This window comes from Crinia signifera, chromosome 5 (assembly GCF_055691185.1).
Source record: "Crinia signifera chromosome 5, ASM5569118v1, whole genome shotgun sequence".
NCBI classification, from domain to species: Eukaryota; Metazoa; Chordata; class Amphibia; order Anura; family Myobatrachidae; genus Crinia; species Crinia signifera.
Window position 1 is genome coordinate 84,427,524 of NC_139221.1, and position 18,245 is coordinate 84,445,768.

General features: G+C 45.1%; 1 protein-coding gene across 1 annotated transcript in view; it reads right to left on the reverse strand.

Annotated features, from left to right (window-relative positions):
* Nucleotides 1-18,245, reverse strand: part of MYOM1 (myomesin 1) — a 126,350-nt gene that overhangs the window by 94,165 nt on the left and 13,940 nt on the right. Inside the window, exons 4-9 of the mRNA XM_083145139.1 lie at nucleotides 17,655-17,812; nucleotides 15,953-16,045; nucleotides 5,285-5,373; nucleotides 5,143-5,202; nucleotides 2,553-2,717; nucleotides 600-761 (exon numbers count right to left, since the gene is read on the reverse strand). Coding sequence (XP_083001265.1) covers nucleotides 600-761; nucleotides 2,553-2,717; nucleotides 5,143-5,202; nucleotides 5,285-5,373; nucleotides 15,953-16,045; nucleotides 17,655-17,812 — 727 coding nt within the window. The remainder of the gene's footprint in view (nucleotides 1-599; nucleotides 762-2,552; nucleotides 2,718-5,142; nucleotides 5,203-5,284; nucleotides 5,374-15,952; nucleotides 16,046-17,654; nucleotides 17,813-18,245) is intronic.

Consider the following 18,245-nt stretch of genomic DNA (forward strand, 5'->3'; position numbering starts at 1 on the left):
ACCGATCATCATCATCATCATCATCATCATCATCATCAGACTAGGGGGTCATAACATAAGTGATTGCAGTGGGCCTTACTTATCAAGCAGTGGCTTTTGTTAGCTGCCAGATTCCAGGGCGGTTGGTGGGGAAAAGTTTAAACAGCACTCGCAGTCAGTGTAATTCTTTACACTGGCTATGAAGTCAAATGTCTCAGTCAGCATGAGATTGCACACAAACATTTACAATACCAATTCTATCTTATAAGTTAATACATAATATATAGTATGATAGGGAAAAGCAGAAACTGCATTTGCATCCAAATCTAAATGAACTCTGAGGGGGTAAATTACTAAGATGTGAGTTCTATTTCAGACGGGATGTTGCTATGGGTAACCAATCAGAATCTACACATATTTATTAAGCACCTTCTAGAAGATAATAGATATAATTTGTTTGGTTGCCCATCTGAAATAGAACTCTCACTCCCATCCAATTTCCATAAACATACAAGCTCAGATATATTGTATGTGCAAATATATGTTAATGGGAACTACTGGATAAGATCTTTATACTGGATAAGATCTTTATACATAACAGACGCATTATCTTTCCTTACCTCTGACAAACACATAAGCACTGTACTGCTCATAGTACTCTCCCATGACCACCCGCAGGGTGTACAGTCCTTCATCCTCCTTATTGAGGTGTCTCAGTGTCAGAGTGGCATGTTCCCCACTCCAGTGCATGCTTATCCATTTGGATGGGGATACCAGGACTCCTAAATGTCATCAGCAGAGCAAACACAGAAATAGAGTTGTAAATACTAACAGAATGAAATAACATTATAGAACAGGAAATACTGAGCTCTACTAGAAACAAACTGAAACATCAAATAAAAGCCAAATATGAGGGATTGTTTTCAACAAAATGGAACATTATTATGGATAATTGGAGACTTAGAGACTAGAGTACTGATGGAAAGCAGCAGATCAGACAACACAGCACAAGGGGAATACAAATCAAAGACGAAGTGAACAGCTTCTGTGTGACATTCCATATGGTATAGGCAAAATGATGTTGGCATTTGCTATTATAATAGAAACAAACTTACATGTATTAACAAGAGAAAGTGACAGACTGAGCCTTTCTGATGGGGCATGTCGTATGTGGCTTCTATTGATATGTGCCATCACACCTCTCTCTCTCTCTCTCTCTCTCTCTCTCTCTCTCTCTCTCTCTCTCTTTCACGCACTCACGCACACGCACACACACACACACACACACACACACACCCTCTGTAAGATCTGAACATCCACATACATACAAAAAACAGTATTCCACGAACACTCTAAAATGGGTAGAAAACTATAAGCAATATATTGAAAGACAGCCTATCTAACACGGTTTCCAGTTGGAGTGGAAGCAGGTAGGATAAACAGAGATAATTGTAAGATGGCTCCCAATCATGAAGAAGATTTTATGACATAATGGGGGAAATTTACTAAGCCAAATACGGGTGGATTTGGCGTAATCGTATTCATTCGAAGAATTATTTCATATTTTGCCTCCTATTTGTATTTTGGAAATTTACTATTGTATGAATACGGGTTTGTATTTCAGTTTTGCATGAGTAACTTACATCCGTATTCGTATTTGAGTACGAACACAAATACATACGCCATCGAATGAATACGAAATTCTTTTTCCCATTACTCCATCGTAATTTTGAAATTTACTAAACATTCCTATTTTAAAATACGTGCGTTTATGACTGTGTAAAAAAACACAAATCGTATAAAATTACGTCCGCAAACACACTTACGAATACGAATTACGCTAACATAATACGAGTCAATATGCCATCGACAAATGCGTATTGGAATATATACGGCGCGCTTTGTAAATTAGCAAAAAAAATACTCAAACGTATTAGCAATACCAGTTGTATGAATTTGTATACAAAATACAAATATGATTTGTAACAAGTCGTATTATTAGTAAATGTCCCCCAATATATCCATGTCCACAAGTGGGAATAATATTATTTCATAAAATCTTCTTCATGTGGAATTTTATCACCTTTTATGAACTAAAAGACTTTTTACGAAAAAATGTATACAAACAAGGACTTTGTGGATTGCTTATTGTTGTTGACCTGTTCGAAATAAGGACTATAACATTGGGTGCCATCTTACACCATCCAGGGCACAGAGCCAAGAGCATGGTATGTTCACTACCCCATTGCCAACTTTTACTATCCTGCGGAAAGGTGCATCCTTAGAATATGTCCTACCACAATCTACTTCCTCTAGTGTTCCTCATGTTCACCACCTCTACCCTGATACTATGATTTAAGGCCAATTAGGTCTACAACAGCCATACAAAAAATAGAACTTTAACAAAATAGAACGCTTTGTTGATGGAGGAATGTTTTCTGGCAAGAGTTTTACCTCAATCATGTCTTATCATCTTTACACTTGTTTTCTCACATTCCGTTACAATAAAGAATATATACTGGCACAGTTAATCAGCCCATACTATATGCAGTTTAATGAAACATGCCACCTACCATTTCGGTACCACTGGATTTCTGGCTGGAAGCGTTTAATGGCTGGGTGAACAATGACTGTAGAACCGAGACTCAGTGTCTCGCCTTCTTTGCCAAAGGATACTCCGAATGAGTCAACAAAATGGATGTCAAACTTAGTACCAAAGCCGTATGGACTGACAGTAACTGCAAAGAAAAAGTCAATGAAACGATAACAAAACATGCAAAAGCAGACATATGACTACATACTACATGATTTGCATACACACTGAGTGATAATATTAATGAGTGACATCATCAGGTCCCCACTCCATACAGGGAATCATTGAGGATATAGCTACATGTACAGATGATGGAGGGCATAGTTAATGACCCATGGGTGTGTGATTTGTTAACGATATTGAGCATACACACTAAGTGGTATTCATAGGTGTGTGCAATACATTTTATTAGGGGGTTCACAGTCAAAGAGGACTAGCACCACTTATTGGGTGTGTCTAACACTGTCAATCAGTCATGTCCACCATCATCTATTGGCACTCACTAAAATATAAAACGTCTCTCAGCCACACCATAATCTCCTGTCTATTTCATTTTTAATCACCTAATTACTCTGTTTATCGTTACATGCAAATAAAGTCAAAACAATATATAGATGACACATGTATGTAGTGATATGACAATGGTCTAGTACAATTAATAATAACACACATTGATGGTCTGAGGACCACAGGTAGCTGAAGCGCTGTAGCGACCGGGAGGTGTTTAATAGGATGTGCAAAGCATTAGGGCACGCCCATGGTGGTATTACAAACAATATAGATCAGAAGGGCCAAAATGAGCGACATTTTTTAAAACATCACTATAAGTGCCCATACACGTTGCGATAAGCAACGTGCAATGCGTTGCAATGCGGGCATTGCATCGCACAGTACAAAAAGTATGTGCTGCACATACTTTTTGTACTGCTTGCAAATCACATGCAAAACGCATGCGTTGCGATCCGCCCGATAACGCATCGCATTGCACGCTGTTATCGCAACGTGTATGGGCACCTTATGTGTGTATGGGGCTTTATTCTGATATACTAAGAGTGATTGTGCAACACTCCCATATACTGATTGGGACCTTTTCACTGGAATAAATCTGCAATGAAGAGTCTAAGGGGGGTATTCAATCAGTGCCAGTATTTCCAAAAGTCAGAAATATTGTCACTCTTCGCCAATAACAAGTCGATTTTCATTTGACCTAATCAATCTATCTGACCATTGGAAATGTTTAAGATGATTGGATAGTCTGTGGATCGGCAAAAACAGCTGCAGATCATCGAAAATTACAGAGAATTCACCAATTTAGTGGCCAGCAAGTGGCCACTAAATTGGCATATTCATGGTCATTTTCGACAATATTTCCATCAGTCAGAAATATTGGCACACATTGCATACCCCCCTTAATAGTATAAATGTAGAGGAGCGTAGGTGCTGACTTTAATGCAGCAGCAGACTATAAGTCCAAACAATAAGCAGATGTGCAAGTGAGTAAAGCAGAAGCTTTATTGGTATAGCCATCTACTGGATACAAGTCAGCTATAAATCAAAACTGATTATGTATGAAAATAAGTCCTCCAGTACTGGGATAATTACTCTACCCGTTACTATGCAAAAAGACAGTTTATCATCACATATGAGTAATGGAAATGAAGAGTTCTCATCAGCATATAATGCATAGCTCAACGCGTGATGTTGTTTAGTATTTGGACGTCCTCTCCTGTGAGATGGTAGTTATTTGGTAGTGTACAGGATCAATCAGATTATAGATTCTCCTGTGAGATGGTAATGTTCAGGATCAATCAGATCCTAGATTCTCCTATGAGATGGCAGTTATTTGGTAGTGTACAGGATCAATCAGATTATAGATTCTCCTGTGAGATGGCAGTTATTTGGTAGTGTTTAAGATCAATCAGATCCTAGATTCTCCTATGAGATGGCAGTTATTTGGTAGTGTACAGGATCAATCAGATCCTAGATTCTCCTATCAGATGGTAGTTATTTGGAGGTGTACAGGATCAATCATATCCTAAATTCTCCTGTTGGATGACAGTTCTTTGGTAGTGTACAGGATCAATCAGATTATAGATTCTCCTGTTGGATGACAGTTATTTGGTAGTGTTCAAGATCAATCAGATCCTAGATTCTCCTGTGAGATGGCAGTTATTTTGTAGTGTTCAGGATCAATCAGATCCTAAATTCTCCTATCAGATGGTAGTTATTTGGAGGTGTACAGGATCAATCATATCCTAAATTCTCCTGTTGGATGACAGTTATTTGGTAGTGTACAGGATCAATCAGATTCTACATTCTGCTATCAGATGGCAGTTATTTGGTAGTGTACAGGATCAATCAGATCCTTTATTCTCCTGTGGCATGATAGTTATTTGGTAGTCAGATCCTAGATTCTCCTGTGTAATGACAGCTACCATATTATCCATATTAATCAATCCCCATGTTCTTTTAATAGCATTTCTAGAAAAACTGTTACTATTCTATGTAATATGTTATATGACCTGTTATATTGCTGAAAAAGTTATTACTATAGTATTATTATAACTCACAGCTGAATGGTTCACTTTTTGTAGCAGGGAAAGGTGTCACGTCCAAGTCCCCTTTATATCCTGTTAAAAAGAAGTAATAAAATTAAATCAGGAAAAGGCGCTGTACATAATACCAATGAATGAATATAGAGAGGAAACTTACTCTTCACCACGAGAGAGGCGTATGAAGAGTTCTCTCCTTTCACATTCATAGCCGATGCATGGTATTGTGCTGTGTCCTCAAAGTCACACCTGGAATACAACACGATTATAATCACCGCATTACACTATACATTAATACTAGCTTAAAATCTGTACATATTTCCTTAAGTGATACATTCAGTAAGTACAGTATTTATAACCAGTAGTTGTCCTTATTCATTGTGGTTATGGCACATTGTAGTGCGCCCTTCAATTAAACATATAAATGATATTTGTAAGCTGTAACAATTCTTAATAAATATATCGACTAGTATTCTTCTTTATCTATTTGTTAACTCGTTTTTATCAAAATCTTAAAGTTTTTTTCTTGCACGAACCTTACACAATAATTATATATATATATATATATATATATATATATATATGAATGGATGTGTGTATGGATGTGTGCCAATGCCGTAACTAGACATTTTGGTGCCCTATACCAGAGAGGGAATTGATGCCAGGCGTAACTCTGGGAGGCAATGGAGTCATCTGCCACCGGGCACCTGCTCCCATGGGGGCACCTCTCCTCATATTGAAGTTTCAAAGCCACTGGAGCTTTTTTCTCATAAAACAAACTTTCTTATATGCATTCTGATGAAAAAGCTCTAGTGGCTTTGAAACGTCGATATGAGGAAATAAACATCACTCGTTAAAACTCTGAAAGTCCATGGAGTGCTGCTTGATTTCTGTAACACAGGGTCCAATCTTTGAGGAAGGCACCCCGGCATTTAAAAGTCTGAGACATGGGTGCCAATCCACATTCTACACACACGCGCACGCACGCACGCACACACACATTATTTTGCATTTTTCATCCCACTCCTATTTTTATGTTACAGTCCCTGTTTCCTGTATAGCTATAAAAGAAAAGCCAGGTTCACACTGAAGTGACAGGACTTCATTCTGAGACTGTCAGTCCTCGTCAGTCCATATCACCCACACTAGCGATGTTAATGATGGACGGTACAAACACTGTTCCGTCCTTCATTAACATGCATGGTATGGATAGCGATGTCACTAGGCTTGATGTGCTGCACATCAAACCTACAGTAGCATCATCACAAGCAACCGTGGGAGTATCTGAATTGTGCATACACACTGTGCATATCGCTCAGTGTGTACCCGGCTTTAGTCTGCAGCAGATTGTTCAAGTTTTGTATCTCACAGCTGCACCATGGGAATAAAATATTTGTGAATGTGCTGTAAACTAGCGATCCTGCAGCTAAATGTATAGTAGCAGAGTTATGTAGGAGCCGGACTGGAGGCAAAGCCTGGGGGTAGGCTCCCCTGACAGGGTTTGTAGGGAGCTGACTAGCTGGACAGTCATAGAAGGGGTGTCTAAGGAGAGGGTCATAGGGGGAGGGGCTTAACGGGGTGTAGTAAGGGTATATAAGCAGGGTGCAGGCAGGAAATAGGGGTCACTGGGAGATTTTTCTGAACAGCTAAGCAGCACTGCATCTCCCATGGCTTCCCCAAACGCTGATGCTGAGGTATCTGCAGCGCTGGCTGCCCTCAGGGAGGCAACAGGCACCAGAGGGACAGAGTGGCTGCAGCAGCAGATGTCAGGTCTGCTGGGGGGACTGGGAGCAGCAACGCAGGAGGCTGCTCCAGCGGGCGCACGGCCTCGGAGGTCCAGGCCTCCGGAGCGCTTCAGCCCATCCGTGTCCCCCAGGGTTCAGCGCCGTTCTAGGAGCCCCGTCAGGGACCCTCCAGGCCAGGCTGCGGGCCGGGCACCTTCCGCCCGCAGGACCAGGTCTGGGAGGAATCCAACATGCAGGCGGAACCCTCCGCGCGGGGGGAACCCCCCCCCCACGTGCAAGAAGATCTGGCGTTGCGTGGGTCTGGACCTGGAGCGGCGGGGCATGCGGGGCATGCTGCTGCCCAGCGCGGGGTGAGTCGTGCCAGGGGGGCAGAAGTACAGGCTGCGGACCGCAGGCCTGGTACACGGAGCGAGAGGCACACAGCTGGCTCCGCCTCCAATGCGGTCACGCCGGCTGGTGCTATACCTGAAGGTCGGGATGACAGGAGAAGAGAGATGGCAGCGTCAGCAGACGATGGAGAGATACCTGGTCCTGCTTCATCTGGGACCCGTCAGGACACTGGACCTGCGGCTGCTGGGTTCACAGCCCCCAGGCAGCCTGGTGAGTCTGTCTCTATGTCTATTAATGCTTTAGCACAAAGTCAGGGGGGGGGAGGGTTAGCCCCCCAGGGGGAAATGAGTAGGGGCTTTACCGAATTATTGAGTGGTTTTGCAGATTGGCTGGTGGGTTTGCGGCAGGGGGCGGGGCCGTCCCCGGCGGCAGCATGGGCACCGCAGAATTCGGGCACACCAGCTAGCATTAGTGTGCCGGTCAGTAATAGTGTGCCTGTTAGCAGTGGGGTGCCGGTTAGCAGTGGGGTGACGGTTAGCAGTGGGATGCCGGCTAGCAGTGGGGTGCCGGTTAGCAGTGGGGTGCCGGGGAGCAGCGTGGTGCTGGTATCCGGCGGGGAGCAAAGCAGCAGCAGGGCAGGGGCTGAAGGGGGCAGTGTGGTGACGCAGGATGAGAGTGGGAGGCTTAGTGACACTGCGAAAGGGGAGGTGTATGTATGTTTTGAGGGGCCATTGGGGGCCCACCTGAAGCAGGAGGTGAGGGAGAAGATTTGGAAAGGGGAATATGTGGATATATTTTCATTACTACCCTTAGAGCGTTTTAACCTGGATAGGCCCCGCAAGGAGGAGAAAAAGGAGGAGGAGGAACGGCGGCGGTATCGGCTTATACCGCGGTCATTCACAAATTGGTTACAAGCATTTGCTATTTTAGCTAGTGTGATTGGGGAGAAGGCACCTGACAATTGTTCAGGCTTATTCTGTTACATGGATGCGATAGGAGAGGCATACCGTGTGTACGGGGGCATGGCCTGGCTCAGGTATGATGAGCAGTTTAGGCAGAGGAAGGCGGTTCGCCCCAACATTCGTTGGGATCATAAGGATATTGCTTTATGGTTAAAGGTAACGGCCCCCATAAAAAGTGGGCAGCCCTTTCGTGGGGATGGGGGGGGGGCCGAGAGAGGCCACAAGCGGGACGGCCATGCAGAAGGGACTCTGCTTTGCCTTCAACGACGGGTCATGCCGGTTTGGAGCAAAATGCAAATTCAAGCATGAATGTTCATCATGTGGAGGGAACCATGGGGCAAATAAATGCTTCAGAGGGAAGTCCCGAGACAGTAGTTCAAAAGGGGGCGACACCAGTTCGGCTGGAAAGGATGCTGGGTTATCTGCGTAGGTATCCTGACCAGCAGACAGCCGCCTTGTTGGAGGAGGGGTTTAGGGAAGGTTTTAAGATACCTTCTGACGTGCGGGTGTCAGGAAGTTTTAGGAGGAATTTGAAGTCTGCTAGGGAGCATCCTGAAGTGGTGCAGGAAAAACTGTTTAAGGAGGTGCAGCTGGGTCGTATGGCTGGACCATTTAGGGCGGCACCGTGGCCAGATTTGATAGTCTCTCCGTTGGGGGTGGTGCCAAAAAAGGAGGCGAACAAGTTTCATCTGATACACCATTTATCCTTCCCAAAAGGGGCGTCGGTCAATGATGGCATTGACCCCGACATCTGCTCGGTGGTTTATACATCCTTTGATGCGGCTGTTAAGTGGGTGAAGCGGTTTGGGAAAGGGGCCATGTTGGCAAAGACTGATATTGAATCGGCATTCCGGTTGCTGCCTGTTCATCCAACCAGTTTGCGCTTGTTGGGATGTTGTTGGGATGGGGAGTTTTTTGTTGATCGTTGTTTACCGATGGGGTGCTCCTTGTCGTGTGCTTATTTTGAGGCCTTTAGCTCCTTTTTGGAGTGGGTGGTTAAGGATGTTTCTGGGTGCAGTTCAGTTATTCATTACCTAGATGATTTTTTATGTATTGGTCCCGGGGGGACCGGTGTATGTGATTTATTGTTGAGGACTGTTGAAAGGGTGTCGGCAGACTTTGGGGTCCCGCTTGCTCCGGGAAAGACGGAGGGCCCTGCGACTGTGATCAGTTTTTTGGGTATTGTCATCGATACTGTGAATATGGAGTGTCGCTTGCCTGAAGAAAAGTTACTGGGTTTGAAGGCCGAGGTAGGGAGGGCGTTGCTGTTGAAGAAAATCAGATTGAGGGAATTACAGTCCTTGCTGGGTAAGTTGAATTTTGCGTGTCGCATTATGCCGATGGGCCGCATTTTCAGCAGGAGGCTGGCAGCAGCGACAGCAGGGGTGGTTCTTCCTCATCATTTTGTCAGATTAGGTAGTGAGTTGAAAGGGGACTTGCGGGTGTGGGCATCTTTTCTGGAAACCTTTAATGGCAGGGCGTTGTGGATGTCAGACACGTGCGTGGCTACAGAGCTAGACCTTTTCACAGACGCCGCTGGGAGTGGCGGTTTTGGGGCTTATTGCCAGGGACATTGGTGTGTGGGCCGGTGGCCGGAGTCTTGGGTGCAGAGAGGCTTGGTTAAAAATTTAGCATTGTTGGAATTGTTTCCTATTTTGGTTGCAGTTGTTGTTTGGGGTGAGCTGTTCCGCGATAGGAAGATTTGTTTTTACTGCGATAATTTGGGGGTGGTCATGGCTATTAATCAATTGTCGGCATCTTCACCGCCGGTGGTTACTATTTTGCAGCAGTTGGTATTGGAATGTCTGGCTTTGAATTTGTGGGTTGTGGCTAGGCACGTTCCCGGTGTCTCTAACGGCATTGCGGATTCTTTATCTCGTTCACAGTGGGAACGATTCCGGGAGTTGGCGCCAGAGGCGGACAGGGAGGGGACCGGGTTCCCGAGTCGGCTCTGGGCTCTGCTGGACAGGTAGTCGATCAGCTCATCAGGGAATCCTTGGCCCCAAATACATGGTCGGCATACAATCAGGAATGGCGGAGCTGGTTAGAATGGCGTGAGGTAGTAGGTTTGAAAGAGGATGATGACGAGTTGGCTGTCTTGCTATACATAGGCCATTGTAAGGAGATTGGTTGGTCAGTGGCTAAGATCACGCGCTGTATGGCGGGCTTAGCTTTTGGGTTTCGTGCAGGTGGGAGGCCTGATGTCACAAAGAATTTCCTGATTGCGCAGGCTTTAAAAGGCTGGAGAAAAGGACATGTAGTACAGGATCAGAGAAGGCCGGTGTCCTTCCAGTTGTTGCAGAATATGGGCAGGAAGTTGGGTGAGGTCTGTAGTTCCAATTTCGAGGAAAGGTTGTTCGGGGTAGCCTTTTCGCTTGCCTTCTTCGGGGCACTGCGGATTGGTGAACTCGTGAGTCCAAGCGTCTCCAGGCCGGGAGGTTTGTTAGGGGAGGATGTGGATTTATACTCGGATAGGGTGGAGCTAGTGGTGAGGAGGTCTAAGACGGATCAATTAGGGAGGGGGAAGAAGGTGGTTCTTTTCTCTGTACTAGGCTCGGATATGTGCCCGGTGGCACGGCTAAGGTTATTTAAGGAAGTCAGAGTGGGAAGAGAAAGGGATCCTTTGCTGATGCATGCGAATGGGTCCTTTTTATCACGGTTCCAGTTCACAAGCGTGTTTAGAGCAGTCCTGCGGACGTTGGGCCTCAAGGGGGAGGAATACGCGGGTCACTCTTTCCGCATCGGGGCCGCAACTGAGGCTGCTAGGATGGGTTTGGGAGATGAGCTGATTAAGCGCGTTGGGCGATGGGAATCTTCTCGTTTTCGTTCATATGTTCGTTTAGGGGATTGTTGAGGCTGATTGTGTTCTTTCTAATTTTAGGGCATCCCCCGTGCCTGATTTGGATTTTAGGACATTCATATGTCTTTTGGGGAGCTTTGCGGGCTGATGTCAGACCGAACGGCCGCCAGCTAGGTTTGGATAGAGAGGAGGCAGTGGTTCGATGGCTGGGGAAGCGCGGTATGGTATGGAGTGGAATGTTACAGGAATTTCACCGTTTTGTTCGGCTCGATAGGGCTCCCGACATATTAGTGTTGCACGTGGGAGGGAATGACCTTGGGAGCAGACCATTTAGGGAGTTGATACGGGATATCAAGTTTGATCTCCTACGTTTATGGGCAATGTTTCCAGAGGTGATCACAGTTTGGTCGGATATTGTGCCGCGCCGTTATTGGAGGGATGCAAGGTCGGCTGACAAGATCAATAAGGCACGGATAAAAGTCAACAGGGCAATTGGGCGTTTTATGGCTAGAAACGGCGCGGTGGTGGTGAGGCACAAGGAACTTGAGTCTGGTGCCGGTGCTTTTTGGAGAGGAGACGGTGTGCATTTGAACGCTGTAGGGATCGATGTTTGGTCCTTGGGACTACAGGAAGGAATAGAAACAGCGTTCCGGATGTGGGGGGGTCGCCCGGGGTCAAGGGCTTAACCCCGTGCTTGGTGGCGGAGGGGGGTCCTCGAGGTTAGTGGCATTGAGGCTTAATTATGCGGCGGGGAGGGCCCCATGAGGGGGCTGGACTCCCCTGGGTGAGGCTAATTAATGAGCACTGGGTGTTGACAATTGGTGCCCTCGAGCCAATCGCTATCGGCTGGGGGTAACAACTCCTGGAAGTGCTTAGAGGTGTGGATTGATTTATTGAGGGCCTCGGGGACCACCTTCCGTGGGGAATGTTTTTGATTATTGTTAATTTTGTATTGTTTCAATAAAGATGGCTGCTGTGGCCAATTTTATCCAACAAGAGAGTTATGTCATTTGTGGGGGGATAATTGGGCACAGTGATTAGACAATACCCTGTCATGGCTGTAACATAACATCTACTGTATCTCCTAATCCGCCTGCCATTTGATAATTCAGGGTCATTGGTATGTTTATTTGTAAGGATCACACCGGTATCCTAAGAACGTATTACTGAACCATAAATAGAACAGAAGCTCGGTTGTGGCTTAGTTATGTAATGCAACAAAAACAAATGACAGCAATATGTCAGGAAGAAAGCAATATATATATATATATATATACAGTGTAGTGGAAGTGACATATTTTGTTTACAGAATGTTGATTTTTCTAACAATTTGAGAACCATAATGTAGGTCACTCTCAGGAGGCCTATTTGATAAGTTTAAAATATTAAAGTCACCTGAAATAAATGTTTGGTGAGGGAGGATGTGTAATGCGATCTCTGTGACAAATAAAATGTCATTAGTGCTTACCAGGCAGTGGCGTAACTATAAAATGAGCGCCCCCCCCCCCCCTGACAGAATCTCGGCAGGCACTTTACAAAAGTAAGCTTAAACTTTCGCCTGTCCGTCGAGCAGGCCTTAAGACTAGTGTACTATATTGAGATATTATTGTAGGTTATGCTTGCCTACATTCCTGGAACAGCCAGGAGCCTACCAAAATTCGGGTGTTGCTCCCTGAAGCCCGGCAAGACTCTCAGAGCTGACTGCTACCTACTCCCCAACTGGGCGATGAAGCAATTCACACTGAAATGTAGCCAAGTATGGTATCTAGGCTTTTTTGTATTAGGTGTAGAGTCTATATGGGGATTCTTAATTGGGAGCAAAGCAACAAAAGCAATTAATTTTCTACATGGACAACCCATGTTGAAATGCAAGCAGTGCATTATATCTATTTTTGAAACACAACTGGGACACTCCCATAACATGACTATCTTTGTGCATCTTAATAGCCACCTCCCAGGCACTGCACTGACCAGTAATGCCCAGTAATGCCCAGCACATTTACATCACAATGGGAAAGCCATGCATCTCACTCAGCACAGCGACAGTGCGTACACACATGGGACAAAATAGCGACTTAGACACCTGCCGCAGAACTAAAATGCTCATATATGTGAACGTCTATATTGTGTCCAGCTTAAAATCAGCCCATAGAGTGTCATTTATACTGAAAGGGAGATGATAAGAAAACAGAAGGAACAGAACAAAAGGTGTTAATCTAAATCATAGGTTCTCAAACTCTGTCCTCAGGACCCCACACAGTGCATGTTTTGAAGGTCTCCTCACAGAATCACAAGTGAAATCATTAGCTTCACCTGTGGATCTTTTAAAATGTGTCAATGAGTAATGAATTCACCTGTGCACCTGCCGAGTGACCTGTGTGGGGTCCTGATGACTGAGTTTGAGAAACCTTGATCTAAATCACTTGGGTTCTGTTACGCACAGAGGCGTATTGGGAACAAAAAGTGACCCTGGAAAAATGTCTAGAAGTGGCCACATGTGGGTGGCACCAAATCAAATGTAGGCAGAGCCAACACCTACAAAGGCAGGGTTAATACATCACTTCACCTGGATGGAAGCCATTTGTTTCAATATGATTGGCAGTCTAGTGACTTCCAGACTGTTAAGCTGCTGTGACAAACCGGAAACGTGTAACCCTAGGTTTACTAGGAGCGCTGGTTCTATGTGATCTTAAAAGAACCCAAACACTGTGCACTGTTACCGCCCCTTGTCAGAGGTTGTGTGCTTCAATCTAATGCTGGGTACACACCAGGACGACAAGGGTCCGATCCCATCAATCTAGATCCAATTCCAACCGATTGGATGTAGATTGTGTGGGGATTGGGCCCTTTTCTGTCCTGGTGTGGACCAATACCGTTCCGATGCACGGTCCCGCGGGTCGGTCGTTCTTCAGATCCTACCTGCTGCAGGTAGGATCTGAAGAACGACCATACTCCCGGGTGCGTGTCGCCATCGGATCGGACCCGCTCACGGTGCTCATCGTGAGCGGGTCGTGACCCCCTGCGTCATCGTGAGCGGGTCGGAAGAAACACTGACGACGCACTCACAATGTGCATCGTGAGCGGGTCGTCCTGGTGTGTACCCCGCATAAGACCAAAAAGAAAGAACAGAACATGCAGCTACACTTGCTTGTAATTTCGAGGGGCGTAGTTGTGCTCAGCACAATAATATGCATTTTTTCCAATAATATAGATTTATTTAAAAAGAAGAGATCTCACTTCATTTACAATTCATTAATATAGACATAACAAGACATACAACACATAACATAAATAGGCTTGGTAAGTATATTCTCAGTTCTGGTTACAGGCTGGAAATTGGCTCAAATTCATAGGCATCAGATGTCAAATACTAGCAAGGCATATTTTCATATTTACCAGTCCCACACTTTAGAATAGAAACTCTCTCTTGGCTGTAATTGTAGTTTCACTGGGATGTTAATCCACCATACACAATAAGGAATCCTCCTGGTGCACTCTGGATGCGGGAGAGGGAGAACTTAGCATCCACAGATGGTCAGTGATAAGACCACTTATGTAAATATGTGTTCAGCGGTATTCCAATGAATAGGCGGAGAAACGCGTTTTGTAACTGCATCTAGCTGTCTGACCCGGTCACCGCATATTCATTGGAATACCGCTGAACACATATTTACATAAGCGGTCTTATCACTGACCATCTGTGGCTGCTAAGTTCTGAGGAAGCCGCTGACGTGGATACACAGGTGGAGAAACGCGTTGTGTAACTACATAGAGCTGTCATATTCACAGCGGTCTTATCACTGACCATCTGTGGCTGGTAAGTTCTGAGGAAGGCGCTGACGTGGCCACACAGGTGGAGAAACGCGTTGTGTAACTACATCAAGCTGTCATATTCACAGCGGTCTTTTTACTGACCATCTGTGGCTGCTAAATTCTGAGGAAGCCGCTGACGTGGACACACAGGCGGTATTCATATTATTGTGCTGAGTACAACTGCGCCCCTTGAAAGTACATGCAAGCGTAGCTGCATGTTCTGTTCTTTCTTTTTGCTGTGACAAACCACAAACCTCCACATTTCAAACAATATCCAACTTGTACCCACTGAGAATGTACTCTGCCCCAAAACCACCATCACGCAGACACACAACTTTCTACCATAATCCCCTGAATATCACAACTATGCCCACTCCTCCCGCAGTGGAGTCCAGAAACACCCCAGAAAGTGTTACACCAACAATTAGCACCCACATCTGTAATTTTAACAGATGTCATAGTGGATACATATGGGTGTCTGTCTTATATATGTATTTGCAGCACCAGGAACTGTGCTCTGTGAACTGGCAAATGTTGTTTGTGAGAGACACAGGAGGGGGATGGGGCCACAACTCTGGGCAGATCCAGATAAAAAAAGTGACTGGCTGATAAGTGGCCTCACAAGTGCATCGGCCTACCGGGAATCTTCCCTGTAAGGTCCATGGCCAATCCACCCTGGGTTACGCACATCACATTTAGGCCCTTATTCTGGTTCACTCGCAAAGGCTAATTCCTTCCCAAATTGACAAAACCATGTGCACTGCAGGGGGGCAGATGTAACTTGTGCAGAGAGAGTTAGATTTGGGTGGGGTTTTACTTCAAAGTGAGATCTAAATTGCAGTGTAAAAATAAAGCAGTCAGTATTTTCCCTGTACAGAAATAAAATAACTCACCCAAATCTACATCTCTCTGCACACGTTACATCTGCCCCAGATGCAGTGCACATGGTTTTGTCCATTTGAGAAGCATTTTGCCTTTGCGAGTGAACCAGAATAAGGGCCTTAGTGCAAACACCAAGATTTATAAAACAAATTGTTACTCCTACTTATCAGTTGAGAAATTCTATGAGATACTGCTAGTATATTTATGGATAGTAATGACGAGATAATGTATAGTGTGAACAGATAAATGTATCTAGCAATCTGTAATTAGCAACTCAGATTGTATCTGTTACTCACTTATTAATCTCCAATGAGTAAAGGCCATAAGAACTTTCAATTTTGTATTTCTCGGGATGAGCTTGATCATTGATTGGAACATTATTCTTATACCTAGAAAAAGAAACATGAAGGAGTCAGAAGAAGAGAGGGTCTGAGATTGTTCTATGTATCAAATACAATAAAGTGCATTTCTGGTTCATGTGTGATAGTTGCAGACTTAATTACTGTCCTAGCATTTTTGGGAGACTCCTGTATTCCCAGAGTGATGAGCCTTCCAGATATCATACACTTCCCCAAAGAATTGGCTCAGTATACAGAACCTATTGTAACTTATGGCCTACATTTCTCAAAAATAATTGATGCGGTTCCTTCACGCCAAACACATGGCAACGACGGGCTCCTTTCTGTTCCTATGGGTGTATATTCAGATTCTGCTAACTTCTCTCATTAAACAGTACAACATTATTCTTCTTTGCAAATATCAAATTGGAAAACTAGCTGCATTTTCACAAATCAAGGCGCATGACATCTACTCTTTAAGTTGCCAAGGTGACGATCTAAAACTTGCAGCGAGTGGAATAGAAATAGTTAGATCATCAATTAGGAGATTGGGAGGTTTAAGTTCAGAAAGTTTAGTGTAAGATGAGGGTCTGAATATTGGGCCCGGTTCAGAGTTGATCGCTACTGGGCAAATTCACAATCCAACCGATTATCAAAATTACTTTGCGCATGGATCGTAGCAGCATGCGTGAGCCAACACAGCAAAATAAATAGCGGAAATATCTGATCGCAAGCACTTTGCAATATGATGGAAAGGAAGACGCCGTTTTCAGGAAGTGTCCGAAGCAAACAAAGGCGTGCCAAGGCGATTTGATGGAGGGTCTGTGATGTCAGTGCCGGCCTTGATCTGCCCCTCTATGTTGCAGAGTTGTGAAAAGGGTCAGAGTTACGCACATTTTGATAGACTGGGAAAATCAATAGATGGTTGCATATGGATGTGCGACAATATAGTGGAGTGCAAAATTTTCGCAATTCACTCTCAGATTTGCACAGGCCAGGTTTACTTTATGTCTGGGCAGCGGCTAGCTACTTGCAGTCATCTGCAACTTTGCAGATGATTGATCAGGTCTGAATTAGGCCCATTGTTAGATGGGTAAGGCCACATAAGAAGTAGTGTACAGTGTACAGGAATGTGACTTAAGAAATAATCAATGACATCTTTCCTAATAGCACATCTTTCTATGTAGCACTGTCACTAGGAAACAGAGCAGCAGTAACATGTATACACATGCATTGTACATGTACGTACCACAGGGTTGCCTACCCTCCCGGAATGGCCGGAAGGGTCACGGAAATCAGGTCCCCCTCCCGGCCCACCGGAAAGGGTGGCAATCCTCCCGCATATCCTCCCCAGCTCCCGCGATGTGTCCCCCGGCGGGGGGGGGGGTCCGCAGGTAAAATGGCACGATCAACGCATTTTAGCCCCGCCCCCCGCCGTGCAATGCCGCCGCCGTGCAATGCCTGAAATACCGGCATTGCACGGCGGGGGCGGGGCTAAAATGACATGGCACTATAGGCACGCCCCCAACAGGGCATCATCTGTGTGGCCACGCCCCGAACCGCCTCTTTTCACTCCCGGGTGTGGCCCCGCCCCCTGCCTACCAGAGCTGGCTGCCCTCTCCCGGAGAGGGCAGCTGAAAAGTCGGCAAGTATGACGTACCAGGTAACTCTTGGCTCTGGCCATCCACTCACTGTGCAGTGAAATTTCACGTTCTGTGTCTCCCAGACAGTGTGAGAACGAGGCTTGATGACAAAGACTGGAGCATGTAACAGTGTGTCCTCATTTATCTTCCTGTGAAATTCTTCGGTTTCTTCTACCTAAAGAAATGAAAGAAGACATACATTTGCATGTGCTTTTTATGATTTTTATTAATTCTCTATTAGTTTCTGTAAAATAATAAAAACTAATGCAGATAGTTATTATATTCTCGTCTAACAGACCCCAGACCCTACAGCATTCCACCTAGTACAATAGAATCTCATCTCAACGTCACACCTCACAACTGTCCCGCTTTCTGCGGGAACATCCCACTTTTTGGGGATGTTCCCGCGTCCCGCCAGGGGCCGCTGAGGACACCACATCCCGTAAAGGCCACGACCCCTTTCCATAGGACACGGCCCCTTTTTGGGCACAAGCGAATGAGCCCTTTTTGACAGCGGGAGAGACTGTTTGCATGTGTTCTTTCTTTACTAGAACTGCCAATCTCTTAGGTATATGTTATGTGACAAGGAATGACATAGACTGGATAGC